The sequence below is a fragment of the Hyla sarda genome, chromosome 2, assembly GCF_029499605.1.
Source record: "Hyla sarda isolate aHylSar1 chromosome 2, aHylSar1.hap1, whole genome shotgun sequence".
Classification (NCBI taxonomy): domain Eukaryota; kingdom Metazoa; phylum Chordata; class Amphibia; order Anura; family Hylidae; genus Hyla; species Hyla sarda.
In genome coordinates this window covers 33931395-33950784 of record NC_079190.1, presented here as the reverse complement: position 1 = coordinate 33950784, position 19390 = coordinate 33931395, and the positions used below count along the sequence as shown (strand labels likewise).

The 19390-nt window shown below is 43.9% G+C and overlaps 1 protein-coding gene across 1 annotated transcript; it reads right to left on the bottom strand.

The window, feature by feature from the left end:
• Nucleotides 1–269: 269 nt before the first annotated feature.
• DND1 (DND microRNA-mediated repression inhibitor 1) lies at nt 270–17157 on the bottom strand. The gene is made up of 5 exons (XM_056560324.1): nt 17097–17157; nt 6569–6692; nt 4175–4636; nt 3537–3929; nt 270–1346 (listed from the first exon to the last, which is right to left on the bottom strand). The coding sequence occupies exons 1-5, from the start codon at nt 17139–17141 to the stop codon at nt 1330–1332; spliced, it is 1041 nt and encodes a 346-aa protein (XP_056416299.1). The 5' UTR covers nt 17142–17157; the 3' UTR covers nt 270–1329.
• Between the last annotated feature and the right edge of the window lie 2233 nt (nt 17158–19390).

Here is a 19390-nt window from a genome sequence, read left to right as displayed (position 1 = left end):
CCTCCACCCCTCCCTCAGAGACCCAGAATCGTAGACATGGGCGGGGCATCTGCTGAATGAAAGCCTGGGGAACAGAAATGTTCAGGTACGCCCTTGGTCCTCAAGTCCCAGGATGCGAGGGAATACCTGTACGCCCTTAGTCCTGGACGGGTTAAAAGATCTGTCCCAGTCTAATCTTCTGCTGTGCAGTATACATGATACAAGGGGGGGGGGGGAAAAAAAAAAAAAAAAAAAAAAAAAAAAAAAACTAACAAAGCCTAGAATGCTGTCTGCAAAACTTTTATAAAAATTTACAAAAGTCACTTATTATAAAACTTTAAACAAATTATCTACAAACTACAAGAAAAGAGAAGTGCTGTTACATGATGTGCAAAAATACAAACTTCAAAAAACGAAAACAAAATCTGTGATAAGATCCTGGCACTAGGTGATCTAAAGCTCTGTAATACCCCTTTTAAAGGGCCCATTCACACTATGGAAATTCTTTGTGGATTTGACTTCCAGCAGCCTCCTCTGAAATCTGCAATTGCTCAATTCCCACCAGAATCTTGTATGGCCAGTGTAGTGTAAGGAATTAAAGGGGTAATTTTATGGCCAGTGTTCGGAACATTTAGTTCCGAACGTGGTGTGTGATGCGGGTGTCGGCCCTGCCCCCTCGTGACGTCACTGACCCCTCAATGCAAGTCTATGGGAGGGGCCGGGGCGTCACTAGGGGGCAGGGCTGACACCCGCAGCATGCACACAGCGTTCGGAACTAAATGTTCCGAACAGTGGAGCACCCCACTTATGTAGGATTACACCAACTTTTTTAATCTTCAGGTGGAATCCAATGCCATTTCAGAAGTTCCGCTACAGAACTTCTGTAGTTCGATCAATAGTCTGCTGCAAGCTGAATCTGCCAACATTCCATGGTGTGAATGGGCCCCAAGTGGCTAACATGGATTATTCCTAACCTCATGCCAAGGAGCTGAACAGCTGTGGACATAGTAACATATCTGAACGTGAATACACCCCAATAGTGGTGAAGTTAAAAGCAAAGTACTATGTGTGATGTAACAAAAAAGATGCATGGAAACACTGCATAGAAAGTGGCACATTGTGAATTACTCCCCAAAACCAATGTTTTCCCTGTTGGGAACGTTACCCCACCTGCATATCAGAGTGATTGGAAGGGTCATGTCAAGGCGCAGTGACTGATAAAGTAATATAGAAGACATAAATTAAAGGACATTCATAGAGTGATACATGGGAGATGAGTTTTTCATAATACAAGATGCTGCATATAAAACAAACGTAAAAACAATGAAGGATCTTCAGCATAAGAGCCGACTATTCAACGATCAATCCTGAAAGACAAAAAACAGGACTGGTTTTAGCAAACATTTTTAATTGAAAAAAATAAAAAAAATTGTCACAAGTTAAGGGTACTCTGGTGGAAAACTCTTCAAACCAACTGGTGCCAGAAAGTTACAGATACCGTATACACTTCTATACGCCGAGTTTTTCAGCACGATTTTTCGTGCTGAAAACACCCCCCTCAGCTTATACTCGAGTGAAATCTCCGCCCTCAGTGGTCTTCAACCTGCGAACCTCCAGATGTTTCAAAACTACAACTCCCAGCAAGCCTGGACAGCCATCGGCTGTCCGGGCATCCTGGGAGTTGTAGTTTCGAAACATCTGGAGGTCTGCAGGTTGAAGACCACTGCCCGGGCCTTCGTCGTCATCCAGACCCCCTCCCCCTTTAGTTTTGTACTCCCCTCCGCTTGGCGGGACGTTAGGGTGAGCTGGTCCGGGCCATCTGTGCTGCAGGACCGTCCGGTGGGGAGGGATAGTCATTCCGGGCTGTCCATCTTCTCCTGGGGGTGCCTCTTCTCCGTGCCCGGCCCCGGAATAATGGCGTTGCCTTGATGACGACGCACAGGGACGTTGCTCATGAACGTCCCTGTGCGTCGTTGTCAAGGCAACGCCATTATTCTGGGCTTGGTCCGAAGTAGGAGCACCCCTGGTGAAGATGGACAGCCCGGAACGACTATCCCTCCCCACCGGATGGTCCTGCAGCACAGATGGCCCGGACCAGCTCACCCCAATGTCCCGCCGAGCGGAGGCGAGTACAAAACTAAAGGGGGGAGGGGGTCTAGATGACGAAGGCCCGGGCAGTGGTCTTCAACAACTCCCAGCATGCCAGGAAAGCTGATTTCCGTCCGGGCATGCTGGGAGTTGTAGTTTTGGAACATCTGGAGGTCTGCAGGTTGAAGACCACTGTTAAAACAGACATTGACAAGTGGTAATGATGACAGGGTGATGAGGGTGTTAATGATGGGGGTCTGGATGATGACGGGGGATGATTTATTTCCCACCCTAGGCTTATACTCGAGTCAATAACTTTTCCTGGGTTTTTGGGGTGAAATTGGGGTGAAGTATGTAAATTACTTCTATTTAAAAAAAAAATAAATCTCAATCCTTCCAGCACTTGGCTGCTGTAGCTTTCCAGTGTGACCGCAGTGCTCTTGGCTGACACCTCTGTCCGTGTCAGAGCAAGAGAGGTTTGCTATGGGGGGGGGGGGGGATTTGCTCCTACTCTAGTATATACACACACACACACACACACACACACACACGTGTCAGCACTTGCCAGGTTGAAAACACAAGTCACTCTGGAACACAGCAGCTAATAAGTACTGGAAGGATTAAGTTTTTTTTAACTACAAGTAATTTACAAGTCTAACTTTCTAACTTTCTAACTTTCTACATATGAAAAAAAAATAAAAAATAAAAAACATTTTCCCACTGGAGTACCCCTTAAAAAAATTGTATTGTTTAAAAACCTAGAACTACATGCATCACTCTGGTATTATTCACAGTTTGACATATGTAAAGCCTAATGTCCAGCCTTCAGTATGCACAAGAACACAGAACAAATGTATTGACTTTTTAACTCAAATACTGGCTAACACCTGGAAAAAAAAAAAAAAAAAACACAAGTTAATTAAAAATAATTTCTCAAAGAGTGCCACCATTGTCCTCAGGTTGTGTGTGGTATTACAGCTTCACCCCACTGAAGTGATTGAGACAAGTTGTACTACCACATAACCCAAGGACAGGCATGGTGCTGCTTTGGAAGAAGTTAGCTGTTTATTCCTGGATGAACCCCTTTGTTTCCCAGTTACAACACCCTTCATATGAAAGTTCTGTGAATGTGCAGGATTGGGGATAAGAGTTCTTAAACAACCAAAACATATGGGGGGGGGCACACAAAGACAAGTGTATTAGGGGAGGCAGTGTAAACTAACCCCTAAGTGCTTTTTGCACTAGAGGACATAAGCAGAACGATGAGCAGAATGGCTCGGCCATAGATTGCTTCTGCCTATCAGTTTTGCCAAACACCAGGAATGGATGTGTGCTGGCGCAGTAGATGAAGCTTGGTTAAACAGCTGATCTAGGGACATAGCTTCTCCCCCAGGACCACATTTAATCTGGGTACAATATTTGCTTTTACTATATGTGGAATTCTCCCACCCCCTTTTTCACACACTCACCCAATTCCTTCAGTATGCGCAAGGCCACCATCTCCTTGGCCTGCTGGTACTTTTCTGTAGGAATAAGCTTGTCTCCAACCAGCCAGGAATAGCCAGTGAAAGGCACGTCATGTCCTGGTATAACCACCTTATACCAAAACCTGAGCCACCCAAATGTGCCATGGCCCAGGAATTTTATCTGGTAGACGGGCTGCCCCAGCTTCAATTTTTCACAGAACAAGTGAAGGTGCTGGACAGCGTTGGGTGCAAATTTCTCTTCCTTGACATTGTCATACTGACATACTTGAGGAAGGTATGAATTGGGTTTTGGCAGGGTGCCAGCATGAAGCTTCTGTTTCATGGATTGCTGAAGCCAGTCTACAGTGAAAGGACAGCCATACAGAACCTGGACACCTGCAAGAAGGGACAGAATAAGGAACGTTATGGTTACACATCCATTAAATGTATATACCACTTTAACACTGGCACAAAACTGCTACACCCATGTATAACCTAGAACCTGTAAGCCTTGGCCGTGAAAGGTCCTCCAGAAGAGGAAGAGCAAGTGTCTGCACGTGGAGCTTCAGATTGTGATAAGGGGCAGCCTTAGTAAATACTAATAGTCTGGGGGGGGGGGGGGGGGGCCCACACACACCAACCTTCACACAGACTTTTCTTTGCCAATGCAGCCTCCCTGTGAGAGTTGTATTTCACCACAGCCATATTTTTCGTGTTGGAGGTGGGGCTGGCATAGAGGTACACCGCACGTACACCAGTGGTCATTCCTCCCAGGATGCGCTCTAGAGAAGCTTTATCCACGAACCCTGGCAAGCCGTCTAGTTTCAGCTCGCTCTTTTCAGTGCTTCGACACACCACTATCTTAAAACCTGGCTGAATCTCATGGCCGTTCAAGTGGGCAATGGCCAGGTCAGCAACACGTTTTGTAGGATAACGTGCATATGCAAAGCCACGGTTGAGGCCACTGAAGGTCATCATTAAACGGAATTCATAGAGTTTTCCCACCCTTTGGAAGAGCGGTATTAATACATGCTCATAGACCTCTTGGGGTAGATTGCCAATAAAGATCTCCGAGCCAAATGGAGGGGCGTCTCCAACCCAACCTGTAGAGCAAAAAAATATATATATATAAATATTGTATTAACTATTGGTCTATTTTTTTTAACACCAATTTGTTTGTTTTTAGGCATGGCATTTGGTCATTTAACCCCTAGAGGGCACAGGGCATAACTTTACACCCCGTCAACCTGGTAGTTCGAGCACCAGGGAGTAAATTAGTGCCCTGAAGTGTTCACCCAATCTGTAGGGTTTGCTACTAGCAGTGAGGTGCTGGCTGCTTATAGTGCAGATTGTGATCAATACTGATAATGGCATCTAAAGCATTTACAGGGCTTTAGCACAAGCCAGATTGTAGGGGTCTGATGAGTAAAGATGGTGGCCGAAGGTTTCCTCACCTGGTCTTTACAAGTGGATTGCCAATATTACTGATCACTACTATGCAATGGCACACTAAACACGAATAGCAAGTGACTGCTATTAATATTTTTCTATTAAAAGTTAGGTTTTAGAAGCAAAATAGAATAGCATGTAAACCAGTATGGTTTTAAACATATTGTCCCAAATAAAGAGAACACGTTAGGTCTCTTAAGAGGACAAAATAATTAGGATTTAAAAAAAAATTAAAAAATAAAAATGAAAATGGGCTGTATTCTTGTGTCGCAGCACCTGGTTACTGCTCTACGCCACGTCCTACTGAAACACTCTAGGGCAATAGTCTCCGAAACTGTGGCCTTCCAGATGTCTCAAAACTACAATTCTCAGCATGCCTGCACAGCTGCCACCTGTCCCTGCATGCATGGGAGTGGTAGTTTTGCAACATCATGAAGGCCACAGTTTGTAGACCACTGCCCTAGAGAGTGAACTCTGGTACCCGTGTACTTATCCCCTATCCACAGAATCCTGTGGCTAGGGGGATAATGGTCTGATCACATGACGTCTGGTCACCAGGAACCCCCGCAAAGTGGTGGCCAACATGCCCCTCCATGTATCGTTACTGGAGAGCAGGAGATACAGCATTCAGGAGGTGGTCAGCAGTAATCTGCACAGGGATCAGAGATGGTGCCGTGCATGGGCAGAAGACTACTGGGGGGCCCTGCTGCCAGACCGCAGTTCACTTAAAAGGGTCTGCAACACAGATATCCCAGCGAAAATGCCTTCCCTATTTTATTTCAGTGTGGGAAACACACTGCAAGTTTAAAGACAAATTCACCCAAGTGAACACACCCTTAGGGTATGTGCACACTGGAATTCCTCACTGTAAACCTAAGCATCATTGTGAATGGGTTTCCGCAAGACCTGTTAACACTAAGGAATTTCAGTGGCGGACAATTTTACTGCTGGAATTGTTCTGCACAAAAAAAAAAAAAAAAAAAAAAAAAAGTCCATCCATTGAGTGGAAGTCGCGAGCACTGCATAGCCAATGGTGATGGCACAGTGCAATCCTACCACTGAAGTATTTTTAGCGGCGGCGGCAAGGTGGGATCTCTGCAAGCAGAGATTCTGCAGTGTGAACATAACCTTAGGATTAGTTTAGAGCTGCAAGAATTTCTCAAGATATCTGAAATTCATGAAGTCTTCAGCAAATTCTGTACAAAAATCGATAAAATCCACTAAGAGTATGAACATGCTACCTTCTGGCCCGTTATTCGTATCTGTTGGCATCCTGCCAAAAAAATGGGAACAGAGTTACATTGTTAACAGGAGGAGCCCACCCTATTCACTGCTCCCGAACAGTCACCCCTAGTGACTCAGTTCGGGACATATGCGCTATTTTAGGCACACTCGTGAAATAGCGTAAGGAGTCACTTGGCAACTCCTTTTGGCCATAGAATTAAATGGGGTCCGCTGTGCCCGTTGACTGTTTGTCAGCATCCCATTTTTGGTGGGATGCAGACAGATACGATTAAAGGGGACCAAAATGTAGTGTGTTCCTACCCTAAGTCTGAACCAAAACTTTAGAGAAAGAATCTACCTACCTGGTGGAGGTCCACCATAGGTCCTCTGTCCATTGATTTGCACAAGTTTAACATTAGCGCTTTCAAGCCATTCCAGAAGTTCAGCTTTATTTTTCTTATTCACAGAGTTGAGCCAAATCTGTGGCTAAAATAGGAAAAGTTATGTAAAAGGACATGTTTTATAGTACACATCACTGCCATTACCTTTTGCGCCCCTGAACACTCAGTTTGAGGCAAAACATGTCAGCTAATGGCTCCCATATATTGAAATCGGCATTGCCTGGAGTAAGGGTAATGAAAAAGTACTAGGGTGGAAATAAGATTTTTCTGGTGACTGTGGGCTGAGAGTGCATGTGATGTGGTTATGTCACCCAAAGGTGTGCTCTTCTCAAGATGCCACCTCAGTATTTAACCTCCTATCCACAGGAGAGGGAATAAGCGCCTGCAGGGGTCTGACTGCTGGGACTCCCCACTATCTCCTGCCCAGCACCCCTTTTACATGGAGGTGGTCTACACACCCCATCCATGCATCTATTAGAGAGCCAGAGCTAGACACTTCTCCCCTGTCCAAAGGAGTTAAATGGCCAAGTTCCTCTTAAAAACCGCTGCCAGACTCTTCTAGAAATCACTTCACACCCCAAGAACACTTGATTGAGACTTAAAATGAACCCCTGACAAGTTAGGCTGGGTTCACTTCTGCACCACACATTTTAAAGAGGCACTGTCATTGTTAAAACTTTTCATATATTGGAGGACTCATAATATGACATTTCACAATATACACCTGTAAAAAAAAAAAAAAAAAAAAAAAAAAAAGAACATTTCGCCAGAAATTCAAGCTCAAAATAGCCACCACTAGGGGTCGCCTGTCTTTTAGCCAGACAAACTAGTCTAGATTTTACAGCATACTGGATACCGGCCGTAAAGCATACCGGTATCCAGTATAGGAGATTTCTATTGTGTATGCAAAACTACAGATAAAGGATGTGTGGACATGCTGGGAGCTGTAGTTTTACAACAGCTGGAGGCAACACTGCTCTAACAGTTATTTACAAACATTGCAGCTTCAGTTGTTACTAAACTATGACTCCCAGCATGCTGAAATAGTCAAAGCTTTCTCGGACTCCTGAATGACAAAGTTGATCAGACATTCAGGAGTCTGGAAGATGAATGACAGTGACAGCTATGCATCCAGCTTTACTAGGAGAAGATAAAACAACATCTATTCATAAAAATGCTGTACTTTTATCTAAAAAATTCTTGCACTAATTTTAAAGACTCCTCTCATAAAGGCCGCATGGGCAGCTGAAATGTAGCTAAACGGAATAAAGCCACCTTTAATCACTATTTCTGTGTGCTGCAACCATATTTTGTTCTGTGGATTACTGTGGGCCCTGGACCTGGGCCTTTACGGTTGCCTGCACCAGACTGACTTATACTGAGGTGCTGCTCTCCCTGGACTTTGTGTATCTATACACACACATTTTATGCTGTTATGAATTCACCATAATGTCTTCTGATTACTGCAGACAAGCTCCAAGCATCTTCCTCTGACACATGACACAGCATAAAACCAGAGAGGAAAGGGTTACAGAGTAGAGAGTATTGATTGGCTGACTGCACAGGCTTGCTCCTGTGAGGGAGACAGACTGACACGCCCCCTCCAGCCCGCACAATGAAAAAGTAACTCACCAGCAGATAAATGCTTATATCTCTGGACATATAGGTCCGAGACACATAAAAATGATATGCACATGATCAGGATTGGGTCCTGAGTAACATACCACTTTTTTTGCACTATGACAGGTACGCATTAAAGATATTCTAACACAGATGCATACAGAACACCCTTCCTTTTACATCCATGAACATTTATGGAAAGTTTTGAGTGTCTTTGGAGAAATATAATATATATATATATATCCATTCAAAAGACTGAAAGCAAATGGGACAGACAAAGTTCAACTAAGGGTTCATGCACACCAAGTGTTAAAAACTGTATGGAACTGTGATGAAACCAATCTCTCCACATTGCATTGGAGAAGCCTGGTTGCCCGCCTGCTGCCTTTGGACTTTGGCCCTGGGAGATAGGGCCCTTTAAAAACAGTATTCAGCCATACCAGAGTGTATGTCACTCATTATGACCCTTTAAATACAGTGGGGTCATTCGGTACTTGCCCTGTGTGAGCAGTGATACCCCAGATAGCTATGCCATGGAGCCCATTCATATAATGAAAGACTATGGGAAAGACTTTAGCTCCATGGCAATTGAACTATATGTGTGTGGTCTGAGCACCATTTGATAATATGCGCTCAAACCTAAGCTATCTGGGGATATGTTGCATGTATATGTTTTATGTAGTAATTGTGGCATTGTACAGTTATGTCTTTTTGCAACCATGTGCTCAATGGAGTTTGCCTCTATCCCTGGGAGATAATTGGATTTCTTCGTCCTGGGAGATAATTGGATTTCTTCCCAGTTGTCTGGGGGATAGAGAGGAGGGAGGTATGGGTAAAGTGTGAAGGGCTTATGTTGAAGCCACTGCGATTGGCTACTGTCCACTATGTTCTACAGTCTTCCATCAGGTCCCCTAGGGGAGTGTCCACCTGGTGGAGACCTGCATAAATACTGGGCAGGTAGCCCCATTAAAGTCAGACCACTGCTTGACCCTCAACACGGAGCCTTGTCTCGTTCTTGGGGGGATTCACTGTATGCTGATAGGGACTGACTGCCAGGAGTGTAAGCCGCTTGGGAGCTTTTCCTGTTAGTCTGCTGGCAGCTATTCAGGAGGTTCCAGTTCGGGAGTTTGGAGTGCTACCTTATTCCCTTGTATGCAGTTCGGGAGTTTGGTGCATTCACTATCCAATTCGTGATTTTACAGTAGCTGTGTCTGTGAAAAGGGGATTATTGCCTAAACGGATTTTAACCCCTTGTCTGCTGAAACGGTCCATTACAGGAAGCATGTAGAAAACTGTATACATTGACTTAACATTGTAAACCGAATGTCAAATGCAACATCCGGTTTAGTCAGTTTTGAGTCTTCTACTCTTTTGTCCTTTTACCTGTACCCAAAACTGTAAAACTACCATGTTTTTGGTTCAGATGGAAAACTGTATTAAACTGTTTATTTTTTTAACATGGGAGTTAATGGGAACTGTACAGGACTGTATGTGCATACGGTTCCATCTGGTTTTTGACTGCAGTTTTTTGGGCATTTCAATCAAGCAAGAAACTTTATTCAAAGTGGAGTGAAAAGTAAAATGTATAAGTTTTCTTAAAACCAGACATCATTTTCCAAACCGTATATGGGTTGAAGTTTGCACAAACGTTTTGATACAGTTTAGTCCAGTTTTTCATCAAAAACCTGATATGGGAACTGTATTGCAAAAATGTGGTGTGCATGCACCCGAAGGGGAAAAAATAAAAAATATAAGTCAGTGGTGTGTTCATTTTTCTTTTATCTATACTTCACCTTAAAAGCATCAACCAGGTAGAAAGTGCCAAAAATGTTTGTAGTGTGAGTGAACCCTTAAAAAGGAGCACTCCAGCAAAAAATGTACTCCTGTGGATAGGGGATAAGTAGCTAATCGCGGGGGGGTCTGACTGCTGGTCCAACCACGAGCTCCAGGACAGGACCCCAGCACTCAATAAGAGGTGCCGGACCTCCCATGATCAGCTCGATATCCCCCATCCTGTGGAGCTCTCCTTTAAAGAAACTTATCAGGTCAGGATGCCTTAACCTGCTGTCATGCGGGCCGTTACTATCAGTTTATCTGTATTATCAGTTTTGTTACTGATCTCAGCAAGTGAGGTTATTCTGTGCATAGGAGGAATACTGTGCTGGCCCTTTGCATGGACAGAACTCAAGGGGCGGATCAGTATTGATGATGGGGCGTTAAAGAAGCAGACTGACAAAGGTGCGCCAACATCCTATTATGCATGCAATACCTACAGACAAAAAAAAATAATAATAAAAACACAACCCTATGCTCCAGTGCAGAGGCTGATTAATCATTCGTTCCACTACATGGAGTGGTGTAGGACCCACCATGCAATAATAGAAACATTTTATCGCACAGTAGGTCCTGCCCCGCTCTGGATAAGAGCAGTGAAGGAAAAGGCCCGGAGGATGCAGAGGCCTCAGCGCGGGAGCAGAGACCGACCCGGGCGTCCAGAGGACCTTTGTTACACTGATCCTCCTCCTGGCCAATCAGGGAGCGGGTGCTGCTGTCCTGTTCTCCCGATTGCATCATTGCGTCCTATGGAGGAGCATGTGACACACGTCACTACTCCTCCTCTGCGCCCAGCGTAACGCTGCGGAGGAAGCAGAGTGACCTGTATGTCACATGCTCCTCCATAGGACACCATGATGAGGACAGGAGAACGGGGCAGTGGAGCGGCAGCACCCGAGGACAACCGCAGGTGGTAAGCTGTCTACAAGAGGAAGGGGGTTCTATAAACTGGACCTCCAGATGCTGCAAAACTACAACTCCCAACATGCTGGTAGTTTAGTTTTGCAACAGCTGGAGGTCCACAGTTTGTGATACCACTGATCTAGCAGCAGAGTGAGTGCTGTCTATAAGGGGGGCCCTGCTGTCTATATAAGTGGGGGGGGGGCTGCTGTCTATATAAGGAAGAGGGGGGGTTGTCTATAAGCAGGCCACGGAAAAATTAAACGTTTACCAGTCCGCGGCAATAAAAAGGTTGGGGAGCACTGCCCTAAAGTATCAACAACTACAAGTACCAGTTAACCACCCAGCTTTTCCTGTCTTACCTAGGTAGCTCCAGAGCAGTAACATGCAACACAGTACACTCCTTTGGACTGCAGAATTCACTTAGGAGTGAAATTTTTTTAGTTTTTATACTAGCGTCTTGTGCTGGAATTTGTCTCAATATTTTGCTGCAGTCTATTATTTGGGCACAAGTTTTGTGAAATTCACTAGAATAGTTTATCCTATGGATTTATCCAGGGCAACTTTAATTAAAGATATAAAATGCACTCTTTTTTGGGGACTGTAAGTTAGAACCACCAACAATTCCAAACCCACGTGGCATTTTTTTTTTGCTCCCATAAACTTCTATGTGAGAGAAACTTCATGATTTTATTGACAAAACACCGTAGTCTGAACCATCTGCAATTTTGAAACTCACCCACAGCCAAAAATAAATAAATAAATAAAAAAATAAAATAAAAAAAATACAATGCCAAAGAGGAAAGGATTGCAAAACTAAAAAAAAAAAAAAAAAGGAAGGGGTGGGGGAGAGAAAAAACTAAAGCTATGTTACTCTGTACATGTAGTTAATTTATGTCTCCATCACCCATATTTCACTATAAAAAGTAGTATATTAAACACTGCTCAAGGTCTTTTGCATCTTTTCAGAGGGAGGGGGCGTGTCCTCTTGCCTGCACTGTGATTACTTCTCACTCCTGTTTTTTGGTGACTCACTGCTCTTGCAGGAGCCAGGCAGCCCTGCTCTGTAACCTTTTCATCTCTGGATTTCTGCCACACACACACACACACACACTTATTGGAGATTGCCTGTACTCTATGACCAAAGACAATATGGCGAGTGTATAAGGCTGGGTTCACACCACGTTTTTTACCATACCATTTTCAGTTTTTCTAAAGAAAACCGTATGGCAAAAAAAGTTTTGGAAAATTTGATTTAAAATAGTTATTTTTTAATTTTAACTTTAGGATGCAAATGCGCATGTGCAAAGTAAAAACTGTATATGGTTTCCCATATGGAACCGTATACATCAGGGCTGTGGAGTCGGAATACATTTTGGGTACCTGGAGTCAGTCGGCAAACAATGCACCGACACCTACTTAATTTAGATTGGAATAAAAAAAATGAAATAAAAATACGCAAGTTTAAGTGTCCCAATTCACAAAAAGTTATAATTAATGACTTCTCTACTGTAAGAATAAAGACCAATGCATGCAGTGCCTCACGTAACCGCAAAACGAACACGTTAAGTGACTGAAGAAGCATGCTTTTCATGTGCTTCACTATATATGGCACACAACGCACAATTAGGAGCTGCAATACTTTCCACAGTGTTGTGTTCTGCTGTTACAGGGAACCCATGGGTAACCTAGCCTCTCACTGATAAGGGATTAAGCAAGTGTTTTTTGCAGGCCTAGAGACACTTGTATAAGTTAAGGGAATGGAGGGTCAATAGTTCAAGACTGAAGCTGTAAACCATTGGAAAAACTGCTGCCATTCAGCTAAGGCTATAAAAACTTGTAACCTCCGATTGTTAGCTTAAAGGCGTACTCCGCCCCTAGACATCGTATCCCCCATCCAAAGGATAGGGGATAAGATGTCAGATCACTCGGGTCCTGATGCTGGGGACCCCCAGGATCACGCTCTCATTACTGCATAGAGCAAGTTCACTCAGCAAGTAATGACGGGCAATACAGGGGCCGGAGCATGATTGTCATGGCTCCGCCCTTCGTGACGTCACGGCCCACCCACCTCAATACAAGTCTATGGGAGCAGGCGTGGTGGTTGTCACGCCCCCTGCCATAAACTTGCATTAAGGGGCAGCCATGAAGTCACACTGCTCCGTCCCCTGTATCGCCCATCATTATGCACAGAGCGAACTCTCTGTGCAGCAATGATAGCATGGTGCCACAGCGGGAATCCCGGTGGGGTCCCCAGCAGCAGGACCCCGGCGATCTGACATCTTATCCCCAATATTTGGATAGGGGATAAGATGTCTAAGGGTGGCGTACCCCTTTAAACATGACTATGGGATTCTACTAGGGAAATCATGTTTTATAATAAATGCCCCTTCCTGGATCCTCCCACTGCCCTATCTTCAGCAGCAGATCAACACACAAAAAAGGAGAAGGCAGCAGCTTCTGCCCAACTACCTCTCTGCTGGAAGAGCTTAGAAGAACTTTGTGGAACAGCTTCTTGGAGTCAACTAAGTGTTTATAAATACATTTGCATATTAACCCCTTAACAACGCAGGACGTATATTTACGTCCTGCGCCGACTCCCGCGATATGAAGCGGGATCGCGCTGCGATCCTGCATCATATCACGTCGGTCCCGGCGCTCAACGGCCGGGACCCGCAGCTAATACCACACATCGCCGATCGCGGCGATGTGCGGTATTAACCCTTTAGAAGCGGCGGTCAAAGCTGACCGCCGCTTCTAAAGTGAAACTGACCCGGCTGCTCAGTCGGGCTGTTCGGGACCGCCGCGGTGAAATTGCGGCGTCCCGAACAGCTGATCGGACACCGGGAGGGCCCTTACCTGCCTCCTCGGTGTCCGATCGACGAATGACTGCTCCGTGCCTGAGATCCAGGCAGGAGCAGTCAAGTGCCGATAATGCTGATCACAGGCGTGTTAATACACGCTAGTGATCAGCATAGGAGATCAGTGTGTGCAGTGTTATAGGTCCCTATGGGACCTATAACACTGCAAAAAAAAAAAAAAAAAAAAGTACAAAAAAAAAAAACGCGTTCATAAAGGTCATTTAACCCCTTCCCTAATAAAAGTTTGAATCACCCCCCTTTTCCCATAAAAAAAAATAACAGTGTAAAAAAAAAAAAAAAAAAAATGTGGTATCGCCGCGTGCGTAAATGTCCGAACTATAAAAATATATCATTAATTAAGCCGTACGGTCAATGGTGTACGCGCAAAAAAAATTCCAGAGTCCAAAAAAGCGTATTTTGGTCACTTTATACCATTAAAAAAAAAAAAAAAAAAAATAGTGATCAAAAAGTCCGATCAAAACAAAAATCATACCGATAAAAACTTCAGATCACGGCGCAAAAAATGAGTCCTCATACCGCCCTGTACGTGGAAAAATTAAAAATGTCATTTTCTGACCCCTATAACTTTTTTAACGTATACATTTTCCTGCATGTAGTTATGATTTTTTTCCAGAAGTGCGACAAAATCAAACCTATATAAGTAGGGGATCATTTTAACTGTATGGACCTACAGAATAATAAGGTGTAATTTTTACCAAAATATGCACTGCGGAGAAATGGAAGCCCCCAAAAGTTACAAAATGGCGTTTTTTCGATTTTGTCGCACAATGATTTTTTTTTCCGTTTCGCCGTGAATTTTTGGGTAAAATGACTAATGTCACTGCAAAGTAGAATTGGCGACAAAAAATAAGCCATCATATGGAAAATTGAAAGGGTTATGATTTTTAAAAAGGCAAGGAGGAAAAAACGAAAGTGCAAAAACGGAAAAACCCTGAGTCCTTAAGGGGTTAAGACAGGAGTCGGAACATTTATCTACCGACTCCACAGCCCTGGTATACATGTGCGTTTCCCATTGACGTCCATGTTAAAACGTAGGTGGTTGCAATACGGTTCTTAACCCGGAGACAAAACCGTGGTCAACCACGGTTTTGAGTACAGGGGGGAAAAAAAAAAAAAAAAAAAACATTGCAAGCAAACTGTACGCAACCGGATGCATACGGTTTTCAATAGTTTGTCTATGTATACTGTTTTCAATACGGTTCCATACGTTTTCTATAATTAAAACGTATAAAGGTTTAGCTCTAAAAGTTTTTTATGCATACATTTTTTTATATGCTCCTATGTCATTCATATGTGTCATCCTTAGGCAGTCCTGTCATGCTGGGACTTGTAGTTTTGGAATAGTTGGAGGTACAGTGTTTAGATCATTTTTGCAGCTGTGCGCCTCCAGCTTTTGCAAGACTACAACTACCAGCACACCCAGACATCCTTTGACTGTCCAGGCATGCTTGGAGTTGTAGTTTTGCAACAGCTGGAGGCACATATGGTAAAACTGTTATAGCAGTGTTGCTGCAGCCATGTCCATCAGCCATCTTTTATCCATGACCCTTGAACACTCATGCGGCTGTGGGAATCAGGAGGTATGGGGACCCCTAGTGGAGAGATTTTCGGAAGAAGTTCTCTAAGAAAATGAAAAAAGGTTTTGAAGTAGCATTAGAAAAAAAAAATGTTTTGCAAAGATGTACAACAAAGTTTATATCTGACAGAGCCCATTTAGTCAGTCAAAGTGCAGTATCACAAATTTACTATGAGACTTAAATGTGCAAATGGCTCAAGTCACAAATTCACACTTAAATTGTCTGTGCTGACCATTAAAGTTATATCAGCCAAAGTGACATTTTCCATGCAACAATATAACTTTTGTGCAAAACCCAATAAAAAAAAAAAAACATTTACACAAAAAGCTTCCCACAAGGAGAAATTATAAATATTTCCCCAGTTATGTCCAGGGTGCTTAAAAAAAGGGTACTCAGGTGGATTTTATTTTTTTTTATTAAAAAAAAAAAAAAAAAAAAAAAGTTAAACAGATTTGTAAATTACTTCTATTAAAAAAAAAAAATATTTTTTTTTTAAATAAATCCTTACCCTTCCAGTACTTTAGCAGCTGTATGTTACAGAGGAAATTCTTCTCTTTGGAGTTTCTGTCTTGTCCACAGAGCTCTCTGCTGACAACTGTCCAGAGCAGCATAGGTTTGCTATGAGGATTTTCTCCTGCTCTGGACAGTTCCTGATGCGGGCATCAGGTGTCAGCAGAGAGCACTGTGGACAAGACAAAGAAAGAAATTCAAAGAGAAAAGAATTTCCTGTGTAACATACAGCTGCTAAACAGTACTGGAAGGGTAAAGATTTTTTTAATAGAAGCAAATTTACAAATCTGTTTAAAAGGAGTACGCCAACACAACATAAGTTATAAATCACGGGGTGTCCAAGCACTGGGGCTCCCAGGATCTCCTGGATGGGACCACAGCAGTCTGCAGGAAGTGCAGTTTCTTGCCCAGCAGAAAGCCCTACATACATGAAGGGGGAGTGTCAGCCACCACATCAAGTGGGGACAGAACACACCCTTTCCAGCATACTGCCACAGCCCCATCCAGGAGATCCCAGGGGGCCCCACAGTGCTCAGACCCCCCCCCCCCCCCCCCCCCCAAATGATCTATAAAACTTGTCCCCTATCTTAGGTTATATTGCACTACAGATGTCCTTTTAACTTTCTTTAAAATCACTTCAGTGCCCCAAGCTGGGGTGCATATGCAGTTTGGCTTTCAGTTTTTTAATTTTTTTTTTTTTTTATTTAAGCGATGCAACAAGTTTAGCAAATCCTTTATAACCACCCCTACCCCCTCACCCCAAACCCACAATATAGCACAGGTGATGAGAACCCCAGCCCAGCCAGCTCTGACAGACACCGTCCTGTGTACCAACAACCAAAATACATAACACAAAACAAACAAGTTCTAGCGGATGTAAAGTTGCAACTCATAGCATAGTTCTACCCCAGCCTGCAAACCCACCCCCATCCTACTCTTAATTAACGGCACTAAGTAGACTTTGCGAAACTAATTCAACGTTCTGATTTAGAAATCAACGTCCTAATTGAGAGATTTAAACTAACGGTCGGATTTAAACTTACACATCGCTCTAACGGTCAAATAAAACCCAACGGTCAAATAAATTTCAACCCAACGGTCAAATAAAACCCAACGGTCAAATTAATTTCAACCCAACGGTCATATTAAAGCTAACTCTGCCCTCACCTCGCAGGCTGCAGTCCCTGCCGTCCTCTTCTGCTGTTGCTCCATCTTCCACCTGAGTGTGGCGTCTGCTCCTCAGCCTGAGATTATATAGGGTCCTGACCACCAGAAGGTTCTCAGCACATGACCACCGACCAATCCTGAGTGGACCATGGTCATCTTCACTTCCTACTGGTTCTCTGTAACCTTGTGTCCTTCCCCATGGAGATAGCAACACAGAGCCGGGGGGGGGGGGGCACGAGGTGGGTGAAGGGTGAAGAGGATGGGGGTTGTAGTAGGTGTAAGGATTTGTGCATTGTATGTGTAGCTTTGCTAGGTGAGCACTGGGTGGGATTTAGGTGATCAGGAATGGCACCTGCTGCATACTGGAGACTTAGAGCAGTGTCTTTTTTAACCAGGGTGCCTCCAGCTGTTGCAAAACTACAACTCCCAGCATGCCCGGACAGCCTTCGGCTGTCCGGGCATGCTGGGAGTTGAGTTTTGCAACAGCTGGAGGCACCCTGGTTGGGAAACACTGTTTTAGAAATTCATGGAAGTTATGGAAATCTGGTGTTAGGGTAGGTTCACACGGGCGGATTTTTTTTTGCAGGTTTTCCGCTGCGTATTTGAAAGTGAGCGGGCTCTTCTCGGCTGTCCGCTGCAGATTTTTTCCGCGGCAGAATTTACGCAGCGGAAAATCCACCACAGTCCCTACAGACTTTAATGGGGCTTGCGGCGGATTTTCTGCAGCGTAAATTCTGGCGCGGAAAAAATCTGCAGCGGAAAGCCGAGAAGAGCCCGCTCACTTTCAAATACGCAGCGGAAAACCTGCAAAAAAAAAAATCCGCCCGTGTGAACCTACCCTAACACCAGATTACCATAACTTCCATGAATTTCTAAAACAGTGTTTCCCAACCAGGGTGCCTCCAGCTGTTGCAAATCTGCTGCGGACAGCCAAGAAATCCACCCGTGTGAACGTACCCTTAGGGTGGGTTCACACCACGATTTTGCTGTACAGTTCCTATATCAGGTTTTTGATAAAAAAAAAACGGATTCCTCAAAACCTGACTAAACTGTATCAAAACGTGTGTACAAATTTTTATCTGTATACGGTTTGAAAAATGTCCGGTTGCATCAGTTTTTATAGAATTAAAACGTATACGTTTTGAACTTTTCACTCCATTATGAATAAAGTTTCACTTGTTTGATTGAAATTCCAAGAAAAAAAATGTGGAAAGTCAAAAACCGTATGGTGAAAACCGGATGGAACCGTACGCACATACAGTTCTGTACAGTTCCCATTGACTCCCATGTTAAAAAAAAAATACGTATACGGGTCAATCCGGTTTTTCACCCGGACCAAAAACCGTGGTAGACCACGGTTTTCTGTCCAGAAAAAAAGCGTAAAAAAAAACTTGTGGTTTGAAAAACAGAGACAACCGTATACAATATGGTGCATACGGTTTTGAATGGAAAGTCTATGGCCACGGTTTGCTGTACGGTTGTATACGGTTTTAAAAAAAAAACGTATCGAAAAATCGTGGTGTGAACCCACCCTTATTTAGATTCTGTAGCTTTATTTAAAGGGATACTTCAGGTATATCATCTGATAATATGATGTAGTCAGGTTTGTAATCCGTAATAAGGGCGAGTTCACATACAGCAGATTTGTTACGGAATTGTGAATGGGGCTTTTTCAGATAGTTGGGACTGTCGCAGAAATGTCAACAACAAATCTGCCCCGTGTGAACGCGCTCGTGGAGGATACGCTGCAGATCCCATTTAACTTCAAAATGGAGGTCTAAGGGTATGTTCACACTGAGGAATTAGAGAGGAATTCTCGCTTAAAAATTCTGCCGCGGAATATTTTTATTTATTTTTCGCACGGAATTGATGCGGAATTCTGCGTGGATTTTTCACACGAAATATAGAAGGAAACTGGGTTTTGGTTTGCTGGACTACAACCACCAATTAGAATTTCCCTTTTTTTCCACGCAGAATTTGCTCTGAAAAGGCATTTGGCCTAAAAAATGTTTTTGAACATTGCGGTCTATGGGAATTTAGACGCGGATTCCGCATGATGAAATTACGGATCGACCGATTATTGGTTTGGCCGATATTATCGGCCGATATTCACGATTTTGGGCGTTATCGGCATCGGCAATTACCTTGCCGATAATCCGATAATGCCCCGCGCCGCACCACCCACTGCACCGCGACCGCACCCCCCACGCACCGCGCCGCACCCTCCACGCACCGCCCCGGCCCCATTGCCTCCCCCATCCACGGTTTTATAATTACCTGTTCCTGGGGTCCGC